The following is a 15,984-nucleotide window of genomic DNA, read 5'->3' as shown; positions in this document are numbered from 1 at the left end:
ATGGGAAGGAAAAAGGGACTAGTGAGATAGAGAGACACAACAAGCAGTTTGCTCGATATGATGATTATGTTGAAAAGGGGCAACCATTGCGTGCTCATTATCTTCAAAGCATGACTGGGAAGAAGTGATGCATCTAATGAATGGCTCTCCCTCAAGACCATCCTCAGAAGGAGAAGAAGGCTCATTATCATCAATGGTTGAGTGAAAAGGGAAGAGGTAATGGCTCATGGACGGCTCAAACATACTCCCAGGATCGTGAATAAGGTGGGGAGAAGCAAGGCCCCTATTGGTGTCATCATCAATATCATAAATGGAGCCTCTACTAAAATGACAATCAATTGCTTTTAACAACCCTCCTTCATGTAGGGGAAAATGATGATCCCCCCTTTCAAAAGGAATAGATACATCATTATAATCAATGCCCTGAAGAAAGGGAGGACTAACCTCGACCTCATCTTCCTTGTCAGTGTCATAAATAGGGTCACTAGCAAATGGAGGACCCCTGATTTCCCATTTTCCCTCTTCAACATGCAATAATTTCCAATGTCAACGTTCAAGGGATTAAAGGGATCACCTTCTCGAAGGTCTTCAAAGAGTGTATTATCAAAATAGTATCCTCGAAAAAGGTGGGGTCGGCCTCAACTTCACCTTCCATAGGCTCATCCTCCCTATCACACATGTTCTCAAAATTATCTTCATCACTTTGCAGATGTTCATCCTGGTTTCATACTTTGCAATGTAACTCTCTTCAGAGAACATGAACTCGCCTTGGAAATTGAACAACGACTCAAGTGTTGCCCATATTCAAACTCTGTCTTTGCTACCAGACTCTTTGCAATTATAACCATGACCAAAGCCAAGACATTGATACTTGACTGGAACCATAAAAAGTTATCAATGGTCATACTCAAAAGATTACAGTGTTTATTTTTGTTCACGAGTTCTTCTTCATACTCAAGCCCATGAATTATAATGCTAAAAGATATTTCAAACCAGAAGATATGTCAGTTGTGTTGCATTCAAATTTGCACTATATATATTTTGTTTTTGTTACAATGTATGTGTATCATGACCAGGATGACTTACAACCGAAACAACATTCTACAATATATGTGTATTCTAGACTTGTGACCTTTGCTCCTTATGGTGTCCTCAGAATCTTGACTAGTTACATGATAACACAACCTCCGCCCATAATCAAGACTGAAATTTCTTTATGCATCTTCCTATATCAAACAGAACTCCTCGCCTTGTTCAGACCTCAAACTAGAACACAAAAATTTGTATTATTTGCAATTTCCTTAGCAGTCTTTATGAGGGATCAAAAAAGAAATGTCTTTGTTTTGGCCCCAGTTCCCTCTGGTTCTGGAATATCTTTCTCCACATGTTCTTGAAGCTTGTTTTCTTCATTCTCTGTTGCTTACCCACAACTTTGACAAAGACCACCACTGAACTTGTTGGCACTTCAGATTTCCTCTTACTTGCTCACTGTTAATCAAGTTATTCCTCTAAGGCTTGTTTTCTCACCGCTGGTTTCAATGGCTGTTCTTTTGACCTTGCTTGTCTCTTGTCTTAGGGCTATTCATTAACAACCTGGCTCTGATCCCATGTTGATTTTTTTATAATAGAGACTAGTCTTCTAATTTGATTGCACCAAAAAGCGCATTCTACAGCTCAGTATGATGTGTAAGGGTGTCCGCCCATCATTAAAATTGAACTTTTGGGCCAAAATAAAAATCTAAAAAAAAAAACTATAAATAAAAACATTTAAATAAAAATATTTAAATAATATCAGCTTAAAAAAAAATTAATAATCATATACATAAAAAAATAAAAATCCATTAACACAGCAAAATTCGATTTTAGGCTTTTGAGGTGCCGGGTTGGCTTGGTTTTTCGTCTCTTTCGTCTTTGACAGCCGCAGGTCTTCTTTGTTTCTTAGTACGAGCCAACGAATTTGTCCTAGGCATCTTTCTCAGTTGAATCTCTCCTCAATTAAACCACGAGTTATTTTTTCTTTTTGTTTTTATTGAAGTCAACAACACAGAACTATCAAAAAATCGTAAGTATCATCGACCACATTCCATAGGTATCTTGGCATTCATTTGCGTGTTAAAAACTGTGGCACAATGCTTTTGTTTGGGATACCATGTATTTGATAGTTTTTTTTATTGAAGTCAACAACACAGAACTATCAAAAAATCGTAAGTATCATCGACCACATTCCATAGGTATCTTGGCATTCATTTGCGTGTTAAAAACTGTGGCACAATGCTTTTGTTTGGGATACCATGTATTTGATAGTTTTTTTTTTCAGTACTAAAAAAGCGCTATTTATATTAATATCAGAGAGAAATTTACAAACTTACAGATAGTCTGGCAAAACTTGCCAATCAAAAACAGTAATCAAATACAGTAAGCTTCATGTAACAGCAAGAGTCATCTTCCCCTAAAAAATTAGAAGGAAATACAGTAAGATTCATGTAACATGAGTCATCTTCCCCTATCATGTATTTGATAGTTATTCAACGTAATGCTTAAGGCTTTATTTCAAAGCTTTGATTAAATATGGTGTATAAACATATATGCCCCTTTCATTATGAGGTGACTTTCTTGGTTTTCTAAATTTGTTTGAATATCTTCTTATTTCCTCTACTTTCAGCATGGGAATTCAACTAATTACGGTGACAGATGTGTTAGATTTTGATATAGAATTTTTATAATTTTATTTCAATTATCAAAATGGGATGGTATATATTAATTATATATTAAAAAAACTAAGAAATAGGTAGCTTCGAACAGTACCAATCAATATCCATAAAATTAGGTTTAGGGTATTAGTAGCCTTTGAAAGTCCAAGGATAATCTATGATAAATAGATTATTCATGTTTTGCGGTTTAGGGTATTAGTAGCCTTTGAAAGTCCAAGGATAATCTATGATAAATAGATTATTCATGTTTGCAAAACATGTTGTATGAATAATTTCTTGGAGGATTTAATTTTTAGATAGTCCAGGTGGGTTTCACGTTTGATCCATTAAATATTAATTTTATTTTTTCTTTAAGATATTTTTTAATTTGGTAACAATTATCTCATGCTTTTTATCACATAAGTTGAATTTGAATGGATTATAAATTTACTTTCAAGTTTAGGTAAAATTTTAAACATCTGTACTCTTTACTAAAGCCAGTACAGTTTTTTAAATCATTTCTTAATTCAAAGTAAAAAGGTCAATTCAACCCAAAAAATCCAAAATCTTTTAATATTTCTTTTAAAAATATTTGTAAAATGAATCTTTAAAAAGAAAACCATATCCTATGGATATATTACAAATCTAAAAAGACAAATATTTCCAGGTCAAAGTTGTAATATTTGAAAATATTAATTTTATATAGATTTATTATAAATTTTGTTGTCAAGCCATGTAAAAAATATCAGTAAATCTAATATTATTAAATTTAATAACTTCGGATTAATACAATACTAAATTTAATATAATATTAAATTTGTTATATTACAATATATATTAATAGATCATGATATATATTAACTCTATATATATATGGGAGAGAAGAACAAAGACACAGAGTGATAGAGGTGGAGAGATAGAGGAAGTGAGAGAAAGGGAGAGAGAGGGAGCTAGGAGAGGAAGGGAGAGAGAGGGAGCTAAGAGAGGAAGGATGAGAGAGAGGAATTGAGAGCGAGGAGGAGAGAGAGAGGGATAGAGAGAAGGTGTTGGAAGGGGACAGAGGGAGGGAAGAAGAAACACATAGAGAGAAAAGTGGAGAGAGAGCAAGGGAGTGAGAAGGGAGAGATGGAGAGAGAGTGTGTATGTTTTGGGGTAAGATAGATATACAAAGAAGGAGAGATGGAGAGAAGGGGGGAGAGAAGGAGTGAGGGAGGGAGATAGTGACAGAGTTGAAGAGAAAGAAAGGGGGAGGGAGAGAGAGAGGAAGAGAACGAGTACGTGAGAGAGAGAAGGAGAGAGGGAGGGAGAAAGAGAGGAAGGTAAGAAGAAAGACACAAAGAGAGAAAGGTAGAAAGAGAGAGAGAGTGTGTGTGTGATAAGGGAGATGGAGAGAGAGGGAGGGAGGAGAGTAGGAGGGAAGAGAGATAGAAGGGGGGAGAGAGGGAGAGAATGAGAAGAGAGAGGGAGAGGGAGAGGGAGAGAGAGATAGATAGATATGGAGAAAGAGTTTGTATGTTTTGGGAGTGATATAAGGAGACAAAAGCGAGATAGAGATATAGATGGAAGGTGACAAGAGAGATAGAGAGAGGGAGAGATATATAGATATGGAGAGTGTGTGTGTGAAGGGGGTGCGATAATGAGACAAAGAGGGCGAGATGGAGGGAGATATAGATATAGATGGAGGGAGGAGAGAGGGAAGAAGATTTCTTGCACTATGGTGCATTGATTTCAGTGTAGATGTTGATTTATAATTCTATTTTATTGTTTGCACTAGATGCATTGATTTTAGTGTAGATGTTGATTTCTAGTTATATTTGATTTCTTGCACTGGATGCATTTATTTTAGTGTAGATGTTGATTTCTAATCCTAATTGATTGCTTACATTAGATGCATTGATTTTCAATTTAGATGTTTTCTAATCCTATTTGATAGTTTGCATTAGATGTATTGATTTTAGTGTAGATGTTTTCTTCTAATCCTATTTGATTGCTTGCGTTACAAGCATTGATTTCACTGTAGATGTTGATTTCTAATTTGATGTAACTAGATGCATGATGGTACATTAACTTTAAAGTGATTGAATTAATAGTGTGCATTGGTTTCAATCAATGTTACAGGAAAAGTCCCCCCTGGATCAAAAGCCTGATCCGCGATCCGTGGGTGGTCCGCTCTTCAAAACACGTTTCAAAAAAACCAAAATGCGGATCAAGCTGAAAAATATAGTTCCTACTATTTCGGAACCATACGGCCCGATCCGCGTTTCAGTTTTTTCTGAAATGCGTTTCAGTTTTTTCCGATCTGCGTTTCGGTTTTCCCGATCCACATTTCTATTTTCCCGATCCGGGTTTCGGTTTTTCCGAAATACATTTCGGTTTTTTCCGAAACGCGTTTCGTACAAAGACAATTGAGCAACTATATGCTTAGCACTGGTCCATTTGGGAGCATGCATGCAATTAGAGATCGCGAGACTTTTTCTTCTCTTGAGTGGTGGAACATGTGTGGAGGTGCTATTCCACTTCTACAGAGTTTGGCATTGCGGGTGTTGTCACAGTTGGTAAACAATTCTTCTGCAGAGAGGTGTTGGAGGTTGGAGCTCTTATTCTTTCATCCACAGTGTTAAAAGGTACAAGTTGAGTTTAGACCAGGTAGAGAGCTTGGTTTATGTTCATTACAACTTGTGATTGTTGTCCCATTACTGTGATGATGCAAAGACTAATAAAGACCTTAAGTTTGGGACAGGAATCTAGAGGAGCCCAATTTGGAAGATGGAGTGTTGCAATTAGAGCAATTAGAGGATGCTCTTATCCAGGTATATCCATTATGGTATGAATTTTTCCTATAAAGCATTTTTCTAATTCCTGTTTTTAATTTTGTTTGTTAACTAGTGGTTTTTTTTGAATGAATTTTTTGAGCAATTCCAGGATGATGATGATCAAGTTGAGATGCCACCCCCATCTAGCCCCTTGGTTCCCAGGTTCCATGGTTCAACACCAACAACAAGGGGTTCGTCTTTGTCAGTTTCAGTGCCACAAATTCCACAGGCACCATCTTCTTCATTGCCACCACGTGGAGGCCCACCGCCACGTTCTCTTCGCAATTTAAGGACGATAGATTAGTATATATATTCACAATTTACTACTTTTGTCATAGATTAATCATTAGACTTGTAGGCTTGTTGTGAATTTGAACCTTTTTGTCTTGGTGGTGACCAAGTGACCTATTTTGTAAACATTATTATTTGAATTTTGGACATGACAAATGTTGACAGTTGCTCACTTGCTAGATAAATCATAATATGCTATATGTTTTATGTTTTATAATATGCTTAAATGTTTTATGTTTTATAATATGCTTAAAAATTTGATGTATGTTTGTAATTGCTAGAATATAGATGGTTGATGCTCGAATAATTAATCATTGATGTACAATGGAATCATGGATGCCATATCTATCTTGATTTATGTAAAAATATGCATGTTTTCATGTCTTCTACAACTAATTTTGTATTTGGGATGTTTGTTTTGAATATAAATGCAAAAAAAAATATTAAATATATATATATATATATAGTAGACGCTTCTGAGACGTTTCGCTTCTTAGATTTTTGGCAAATGACACTTTCGCGTCCCCACTTCCAAAAAACGTCCACGTTTCGTCCCCGCTTCGTGCAACATTGATTTCAGTGTAAGCACAAAAAAATTATTGACAATGTGCATTGATTTTTGTGTTATAGTAATTCAACCTATTAATATTGGAGAGCAAGAGAGAGAAGGTATGATGTTTACTACAATAGCTCGAGTTAAATATTTGAATGGTTTATGATTTCAATTGCCCTTTTCATATAATCGATATGAAAAGATGGAAAAACTAATAGGGGTGACAATAAGAATAGTAGAAGAAAATAGTTTGAGATTGATCACAATGAAGTCTATTTGTAATTGACTACATTCTTATTATTCACATTTTCTGCCATTCAACACTATTACATTGTCACTTTGCATTCAAAACTTGTATTTCATCATTAAAGTTTTTAACAATATCTATCATCACAACAAACTGAGGTAACTGAGAAAATTTAAAATTAAAACTACCCTTCAAGATATATTTAGTAATGCCTGGAGGGACACTATTAAGAATTAATTAGTTGTCAAAAGTTGTGATACCTAAAATTAAATGAAATAGATGTGCAGTATCAATCCCCTTGCAAACTATTAACAAGATTATCTCCCTTCTTCATCGCCAACTAATTACTAATACACAATCACATACACATATAGAAATATAACACAACAACTGTAACATTCACAAACATTACCATCCAAATCCAAACACATAACCACACAAACCACTCAAAGCATCCAAACACAGACGTACAAACCATTCAAGGGAAGCAACATAGACTAAATTAAAGAAGATAATGATATGGTCATGTCAAACAAAGAAAACATAATGTAAATTTCAAAGTATGAAGTTTATCTCAAACATATACATAATAATGATCAATGACAATGTGACATCATTGCCCCCAACTAGAACCAACTTAGATCCATCTCACATCGGATATATCATGCGCCGAAAGGCATCACATCCCTTGAGGTGCAAACCTTTCCTCAAATTCTACACTCCAAAAGGAAGGTTTGCATCTCGAGGGATTTGATGCCTCTCGGCGCATGATAGATCCAGAGTTAGATGGATCTAAGTTGGTAATTACTTCCAATCATTTACACTCAAGTTATCTTATGTCACTTATATCAATAAGCAATTATACATATAAAATCTCAATAGTATAACAATGATAACAGTGGCATCATAAAGAGATAGCCAAACACAAGAGACACAAATTTACCCTAGGAAAACCCAACCTTGGGAAAAACCTACAAAACTTTTCTTGTTAGGAGAATTTAATCTTCAACAAGGTTTACAACAAAAATTGTCTAGAAATCTGTGCCAATTCTCAAGCCCAAATACCAGTCAAACCTGGTCAAAAATTCCAATTTGTAACTGTAGTCAAACCATCCAAAACAGATAAGTTAATGTTGGTCAGCATTGGTCAATACTGGTCAACAAAAAGGTTCGAACCTGCAGTCAAGGTCTTGAGATCAACTTCGACTGCGGTCAACATACTGAGGTCAAATCCAAGCTGTAGTTAATTTGGTCAACAATCAAACTTGGTCCAACTTCACAAAAATCAAACTTAGGTCAACTTAGTCAACTTTAGTCTTCTTTCTCTCTGTCCACACATGCGACTGCTTCAAATAAGATCTTTGTTGTTGATTGGATGATGAAAATGAATGATTTTTATGTGTATTTATTCTGGTCAAATGGGTGCCCTTCTGACAAAGGGTCACCTCCTTCCAATGGTGGGGTTGACTTGGCTCTTTGAAGCCTACATTGTTGAATTTTGTGCAGCTTGGGAGGTACTCCAAGCCCTAGTGTTTAAGGGTTGGAAGTCAAAGCACCACAAATGAGCTTGTGGGCTTGAGATCCAAGGTTGGGGGTTTTGCACACATCGTGATTTGGGCGAAAACCGTGATGGATTTACGACATATGATGGATGAGGATGATAGTGCTCGGCAAGACGATTCCAACGCAATGAGAATCATCCGATTCCGAGTTGTCGTTAGAGAGAAATGAATTTTTGAAGTTGACTAATTAATTATTTGTTGTCAAGTCATGTAGGATTGATGTAAATAAGCCCAATAGGAGGGTCCCTTCATTAATTCGATGAAGCCCCTCCTTAGCTATAAAAGGAGGGTGATATGGTATTGTTTGAGCATCATTGTGTGGGCAATATATCCTCCATCGAGCTCTAAAATTTGGATGCCCTAGCTGCAGCAAGAGAGGGTCAAGACATCTAGCGGACAAGTCTAGATTGGAGGGCAAGGAGCAGCATGAGAAAGCTTTGTTGAAGGCCGAAGTGCTGGGTATAAATGCGGACTTGTATGAGGGTCGTTTTAAGGGCCAAAACAAGTCTGAATAGGGTTGTCTCTAGAACCGAGTTGTTGGGCTAGTGGACTAAACAGGAGAGGACTTGGATAGCAAGAAAGGGATCAGCTTGCAGATCTGTTTAGGGTGGTTGTCTTAGGGTAAGACTGGAAGTCGAGTTGTTGTTCAAGGTCCAAGATTGTAGGGTTGTGTGGGTTGAGGAATATAAGGAGTTAGCACTGCTAATTGGAGGTAGTTGGGTGTTGTTTGAGGGAGGACCGTAGGCCTAACTTGTTGTTGGGTTGGGCCGCTGGCTATAGCCAGCAGCAAAGACTGTTCTAAGGGTTGCGTTAAGGGGAAACAAGCTAGACTTGGACAACGTTGCAGTGGTGGAGTCTCACCTTGGTGCACCGCAGCCTTAGAAGGCCTGCATTGTTGACTACGTGGAGGATGAGGGTTGAAGATTGATGCCCTAACCAGTTAAGCAGTGACAACAAGTGCATCAAGAGGACAACAGCGTTTTGGGAGATGTATTGGGTTAAGGTTTGACCATGTTTGGATCTGTTTAATGAGCACCATGTTGGTGCCATGTATATGATCTTCTGTAGAGCTAAAGGATCTTCCTAGGAGCAAAACCAACAATGTAGTTTTTGGGTCCAAGTGTTGGCTATTGCGTGAATCAAATTGATGGGAAGTTTGAGGAGGCCTTACAAGTTGTTTGGAGGAGCCCACATGGATTTTTGGGAGGCCTACCAAACAGCCAAGGTGACAGCAAGCACATCAAATCAAAAGGCAAGAGGACAACAGTAAAGTGAGTTGCAAATGGACCCTTGGATGATGGATTGGGTGTCATAGGTCTGTTGGAGGGCAGCATGTTGGCTACCCAAAGTAGCCCTAGAGCAACAAACAAGAAGGACGTTGTTGGTGCGTGAGTGGGTGAAGTATTGTAGCCTTATGCGTAGCTCTTTGATGGAAGAAAGAGGCCCCTAGAAGGCAGATTGGAGCCCGAGACTTGTGTGTGGAGAAGGACTTCTCCAGCAGATGATGGGCAGTCCTCCTAGCCCATGTTCATTGTCGGAGATGGACATCTTGCAGTGATAGGTGGCAATCCTTCGTGCCTTATGTTGGTCTTCATCAATGCAGAGCAGGAAGACCATAGTGGGCTGAAGTCCCTAAGTAACTAAGCAGTAGCAGTGGGAAATTGAGATTTGTTCACAAGTGGAGTTGTTAACAACTCGACAGGAGGCTCGATAACGATCAACTACAAACCAGATTGACAGCGGAGGTTCAATGGCCAAATGGGCTTGGAGCATTTATAGAGGCAAGGGCTGCAGATCGGGAGCCAAAGGACCTGGTAGGTACAACGTACGACCAAGAGGAGCTAAGAGAGCACGCTACATCAGCCAAATGGTTAGAGTATCTTGTTGAGGGCAGATTGGTCGTTGATGTACTGACACCAAGCCCCAGTTTGTATCTTGTACTAGTGGATGTATGAGGGCCATTATCCCTGGTACAAGAGCCCTAGATTGTTGTATTATATGTTGTTTAATATAACGAAGTTGGGTTGAAAAATGTAAAAAGTTGTCTATATTTTGTGCATATGTGATTTACTATTGTTTATATTTCGCTGTGCAAAGTAGTATTATTGAGATTCTTGGTTTGGTAGCGTCAGAGATTTTAAGATTCTATCCTAGACCCAAGATCGTGGAAATTCAACATGGAATCAAAGCATATCTAAGCTACTTTGAGAGACAGGAATCAGAGTGTGCACAGCGAAGCAACTCAGAGGGAGTTGTGGGTGTCTAGATCATGGAGCAAAGGGTTCAACTGGAGACATGGAGATGTGGTCTCGATAGACTACATGATGAGTGGATCAGTGGTGAACCTGGTGCACTTCAGTATGTTGTGTGGTGATTTGTAGATCGTGGACTTCCTATATCTTGTCATGGATAGTTGGGACAACTCGAGGGTTACTTTGGCATGGACAAGATCAAGTTGATCGAGATGGCTTCATGTGATGGACTACAGGTTGGCAGGCTAGAGTCTTCATCAGATCGTGATGTTGCATATCCGAGATTGGAGGGATTTGCACGAGTGGTATTTGATCCAGGAGGATTAGTGCTCACAAGACTGACCCAGTGGAGATTGTGTAGGCTCAAAGGGAGTCTAGCCTCAGAGGGAGCAGCCCTCTGCAGGTTTGGGATCTTCAGGTTCAGATGTGATCACTGATGAGGTAGAGGTACTACAGAGATTGTCGGATTCATTCTACAAGGTATGCTGCAGTGATGGATGCCAGATGGGCTAGTGTCATCGCCGAAGATGATCATGGTTACTTCCTAGTCTTGGAAGTACCTCCCTCGCTGAGAGGAAGTGTTGAATTTTGTGTAGCTTGGGAGGTACTCCAAGCTCTAGTGTTTAAGGGTTGGAAGTCAAAGAGCCACAAATGAGCTTGTGGACTTGAGATCCAAACTTGGGGGTTTTGCACCCATCGTGATAAACCATGATGGATTTACGACATATGATGGATGAGGATGATAGTGCTCGGTGAGACAATTCCAACGCAATGAGAATCATCCGATTCCGAGTTATCGTTAGAGAGAAATGAATTTTTGAAGTTGACTAATTAATTATTAGTTGTCAAGTCATGTAGGCTTGATGTAAATAAGCCCAATAGAAGGGTCTCTTCATTAATTCGGTGAAGCCCCTCAAGCTATAAAAGGAGGGTGATATGGTATTATTTGAGCATCCATTGTGTGGGCAATATATCCTCCATCGAACTCTAAAATTTGGATGCCCTAGCCGCAGTAAGAGAGGGTCCAGATATCGAGGGGACAAGTCTGGATTGGAGGGCGAGGAGCAACATGAGAAAGGTTTGTTGAAGGCCGAAGTGCTGGGTATAAATGCGGACTTGTATGAGGGTTGTTTTAAGGGTCAAAACAAGTCTGAATAGGGTTGTCTCTAGAACCAAGTTGTTGGGCTAGTGGACTGAACAGGAGAGGACTTGGACAACAAGAAAGGGATCAGCTTGCAGATCTGTTTAGGGCAGTTGTCTTAGGGTAATACTGGAAGCCGAGTTGTTGTTCAAGGTCCAAGATTGTAGGGTTGTGTGGGCCGAGGAAGATAAGGAGATAGTGTTGCTAATTGGAGGTAGTTGGGTGTTGTTTGATGGAGGACCGTAGGCCTAACTTGTTGCTAGGCTAGGCTGCAGGCCATAGCCAGCAACAAAGGTTGTTCTAAGGGCTGCATTAAGGGTAAACAGGCCAAAATTGGATAGCGTGGCAGTGGTGGTGTCTCACCTTGGTGCACCACATCCTTCGAAGGCCTGCGTTGTTGACTGCGTGGAGGATGAGGGCTGAAGATTGATGCCCTAACCAGTGAAGCAGTGATTGCAAGTGTAGCAAGAGGACAACATTGTTTTGGGAGATGTATTGGGTCAAGGTTTCACCATGTTTGGATCAGTTTAATGAGCATCTTGCTGGTGCCATGTGGATGATCTTCCGAGGAGCTGAAGGATCTTCCTAGGAACAAAACTAGTAGTGTAGTTTTTGGGTCCAAGTGTTGACTATTGCGTGGATCAGTTGATGGGAAACTTGAAGAGGCCTTTGGAGTTGTTTGGAGGAGCCCATGTGGATTGTTGGGAGGCCTACCAAGTAGCCAAGGTGATAGTAAGCACATCAAATCGGAAGGCAAGAGGACAACAGCAAAGTGAGTTGCAGATGGACCCTTGGATGATGGATTGGGTGTCATAGGTCTGTTGGAGGGCAGTATGTTGGTTACCCAAAGTAGCCCTAGAGCAACAGACAAGAAGGATGTTGTCGGTGCGTGATTGGGTGAAGTATTGCAGCGTTATGTATAGCTCTTTGATGGACGAAAGAGGCTACTAGAACGCAGATTGGAGCTCAAGACTTGTGTGTGGAGAAGGACTTCTCTAGCAGATGATGGGCAGTCCTCCTAGCCCATGTTCATTGTGGGAGATGGACATCTTGCAGTGATAGGTGGCATTCCTCTGTGCCCTATGTTGGTCTTCATCGGTGCAGCGCAGGAAGACCATAGTGGGATTAAGTCCCTGAGTAGCTGAGGAGCAACAGTGGGCAGTTGAGAGTTGTTCACAAGTGGAGCTGTGAACAACTCGACAGGAGGCTCAATGTGTTGATGTGTTCATGGACAAACGATCAACTAGAGAGCAGATTGACAGTCGAGCTTCAGTGGTCAGATGGATTTGGAGCATTGATAGAGGCAAGAGCTGCAGATCGGGAGCCGAAGGACCAGGCAAGTACATCGTATGACCGAGAGGCACTAAGAGAGCGTGCTACAATAGCCAAATGGTCGGAGTATCTTATTGAGGGCAGATTGGTCGTCAATGTACTGACACCAAGCCCCAATTTGTATCTTGTACTAGTGGATGTATGAGGGCCATTATCCCTGGTACGGGAGCCCTAGATTATTGTATTATATGTGGTTTAATATTCCGTTGTGCAAAGTAGTATCGTTAAGATTCTTGGTTTGGTAGCGTCAGAGATTTGAAGATTCTATCCTAGACCCAAGATCGTGGAAATTCAACATACATGAACCTTTTAAAAATAAAATTGTATTTCAATATTTATAATTCATTTTGGCTGGCTTGGGAGGCCTCTTGGCATGCCAAAATAACTCCCGATGCTACAAAAAATCAACACATCTCCCTTGAAAATAGTAACTTGCACGGCTATGAAAAATAAGGTTGCTAACATAAGAATCCTTTCTTGTAAAAGCCTCACAAATCATCACAGAACCATCATACACAGAAAAACCACAAAACATGGGCACCAAATACTCAGGAATAGAAAATAGAAAAACCAGTAACGTTTCAGTATATGATATTTTTTTTGGTTAGAAAAAGAGATGTTACCATGGGAGGAATCTTCCAAAAACTAGGATTTGCAGCTCTAATATCATGTTGTCCAAGTGCCAACTCAGAATTGTAGGATGCAAGGACAGTTGTATAAAGCAAAAGAAATGGTACTTGCATTAATGGGAGAGTTACAAAAATCACTATAGACATACATGTAAATATAAAGATGAGATCCTTTCATTTCATCTTCCCACTTGAAAGTTGACACCACACTGACGTGTAAGTTAATAATTAAGCTAATACACATGCACCCACAAATTTATTTGTTTATGATAAATCAAATATTACATTGCCGCATTTCCCTCCAAGTATCAATTGAGTACAAGAATGGCAACCACAGATTGAATATTTAGGGTGACAAAGGGAGATTTAGGTGTCATCCGTGCAACTCTTCAGAGAGATGCAGTTGTCCCATACACACACAATGCATGACTAAGTTATCATATACTCATAGTTGATCATGTAGGAATGGATTGCATGTCACTTTGAGAATGCCACATAGCACCAGTAATGAGAAGTTGAAAACAATTCCATACCACACTGAACCTGACTTTTCTTTTTTTTTAAATGTAGAATGTTTGAATTATTTCCTATTATCATAACTCTAAGGTAAAAGCTAGGGGACCCCCACCCACCACCCTTTTGCCCTAAAAATCTAGGTGCGCCTTTGATTTAACATTAAAAGCACCACCTTACAAAGCACTCTTGGCCAACCATCTTATGGTCCTCTTCCACTTTGAGGTTTGATTTTAAGCAGACCTTGAATGAGAATGTCATCTGAGACTTCCACTTTTTGCGTTTGTATGCCGAATATCCAAAGCCATAGTTATTTTTATGTTAAGTACATTTAACTCATAATTCAATGCTTAGAGGACATTATAGTCAATGACAAGAAAGTATAGGCCCATATAATACAATCTGGAACCCTAGTCAAATGACTCAAACTTGAAAACAGTTCAGCAAACCCAAAATGGAGGGTTGACTATCAAATAACTCAGCTAATCCAAAAATGCATATAATATTCCAAATTGCCTGAGATAAAATCAAGTATTTTCCATTTCAGGACAAATCCACGGAAAATTCATAGAATTCTAGCATACAACATAGAATATTAAAATTTATATAGAAATACATAGTTCAAATTTCAAAACCGACCAATCTCTGCAATTCTCTATAGCTCTCAAAAGAGCTCATCCAATTGAATGTAGACACTTCAGCAGAAATAAAATCATCTCTCGGAAGAAAATCAACAGAAAAAGGGCTAAGAATGAGCAAAAAATCATGCAAAAGTCATCTTATAAAATGCCCAGGAATTGCATTGCAAGTCTGTCATCAAGACTAGCCAAATTTCTCACAAACTTGCCATGTTTGGAAGAACCTGTCAAATCAGACCAAGTTTGACCAAGCTTGAGCAGTAATTTAGACTTGGCTCACCAGCTTGAGAAGCTAAGTTAACTGGTGAGTACTGAGGTAAGTATAAAACTTAAATCAGGAAGTATACAAATCATTGCTTTCAAGATTTATAGTTTAGGGAATCAAAAGGAAACTAATTCAGATGAAATAAAATGTCATTTTGCAGCTCATCTATCTACCCATTCTTTTTCCCTTCCTTATACCAACATGGAATATCTTCCATAGAAGCTCGAAAAATTGAGATGAGAAATACCTTCAGGGAAAGTGTAGAACCCATTAAGTCTTTTGCAACCTCTGAAAGTACGTTGCTCCCAACTGCATGGCAGATGAAGCTCAAAGATTTAGAATACCTATGCAAAATAACTTCTTCAATGTTCTTATCTGCTATAGAACACAAAAAAACAAACTTGTCTATTAGGTAAAGTTCGTTTTCACCATTTTTCTTCTAGAGTCTAAATGTATATATTAACTCAAGGTATAGAACTTTCATAACATGGGATAGTTATAATCAAGAAATATAAATTTCATTCTAGGACATAGATTGTACATAAAACCAGCATAGATCCATCTTAAATACAGATCTAACATGAGCCGAAAGGGATCAAATTTCTTCATGTACAAACTTTTTTAGAGTGCAAAATACAATGTGTTATTTGTAATTGTTTAAATTGTATATTTGAATGCTAAATAGAGCATATATAGGACCAAATAAAAATTCTAACCATAAAAACTTAATTTTTTTTCTCTATATATAGATATATATGAAGTTGATATCAATATAAATTAGTTAACATAGATCTTCAAATAGTTTATTTAAATCTCTTGTTGAAATATTTTCAGTTTATTTAAATCTTTTGTTGAAATATTTTTGAAAAGTCTAAGATTTAAACATATGATTCACACATTTTTTTACTTCTAATTACTTTACCGTATATTCATTTTTTTTTAATTGTAGCCGACATTATTTTCTATTTAGAACATAAATTTTATTTTTTATTTTTATTTTAAAGGGGCATGGACGGACGGACAAACTTACACATCCTCTCATACTAGGCTGTAGAATG

The 15,984-nt window shown here is 38.3% G+C and overlaps 1 protein-coding gene across 1 annotated transcript in view; it reads right to left on the bottom strand.

Moving 5' to 3' along the window:
• The window catches only part of LOC149239977 (uncharacterized), a 434,082-nt gene that overhangs the window by 254,071 nt on the left and 164,027 nt on the right, over positions 1-15,984 (bottom strand). The window contains exon 3 of the mRNA XM_089373600.1: positions 15,174-15,235. Coding sequence (XP_089229726.1) covers positions 15,174-15,235 — 62 coding nt within the window. The remainder of the gene's footprint in view (positions 1-15,173; positions 15,236-15,984) is intronic.

The sequence above is a fragment of the Pinus tabuliformis genome, chromosome 8 (genome assembly GCF_031772625.1).
Source record: "Pinus tabuliformis cultivar Carrire ecotype Pingquan chromosome 8, CPIR1, whole genome shotgun sequence".
Lineage (NCBI taxonomy): Eukaryota > Viridiplantae > Streptophyta > Pinopsida > Pinales > Pinaceae > Pinus > Pinus tabuliformis.
Note: the sequence above shows the minus strand (reverse complement) of the source record. Positions and strands in the feature narration are given on the sequence as shown.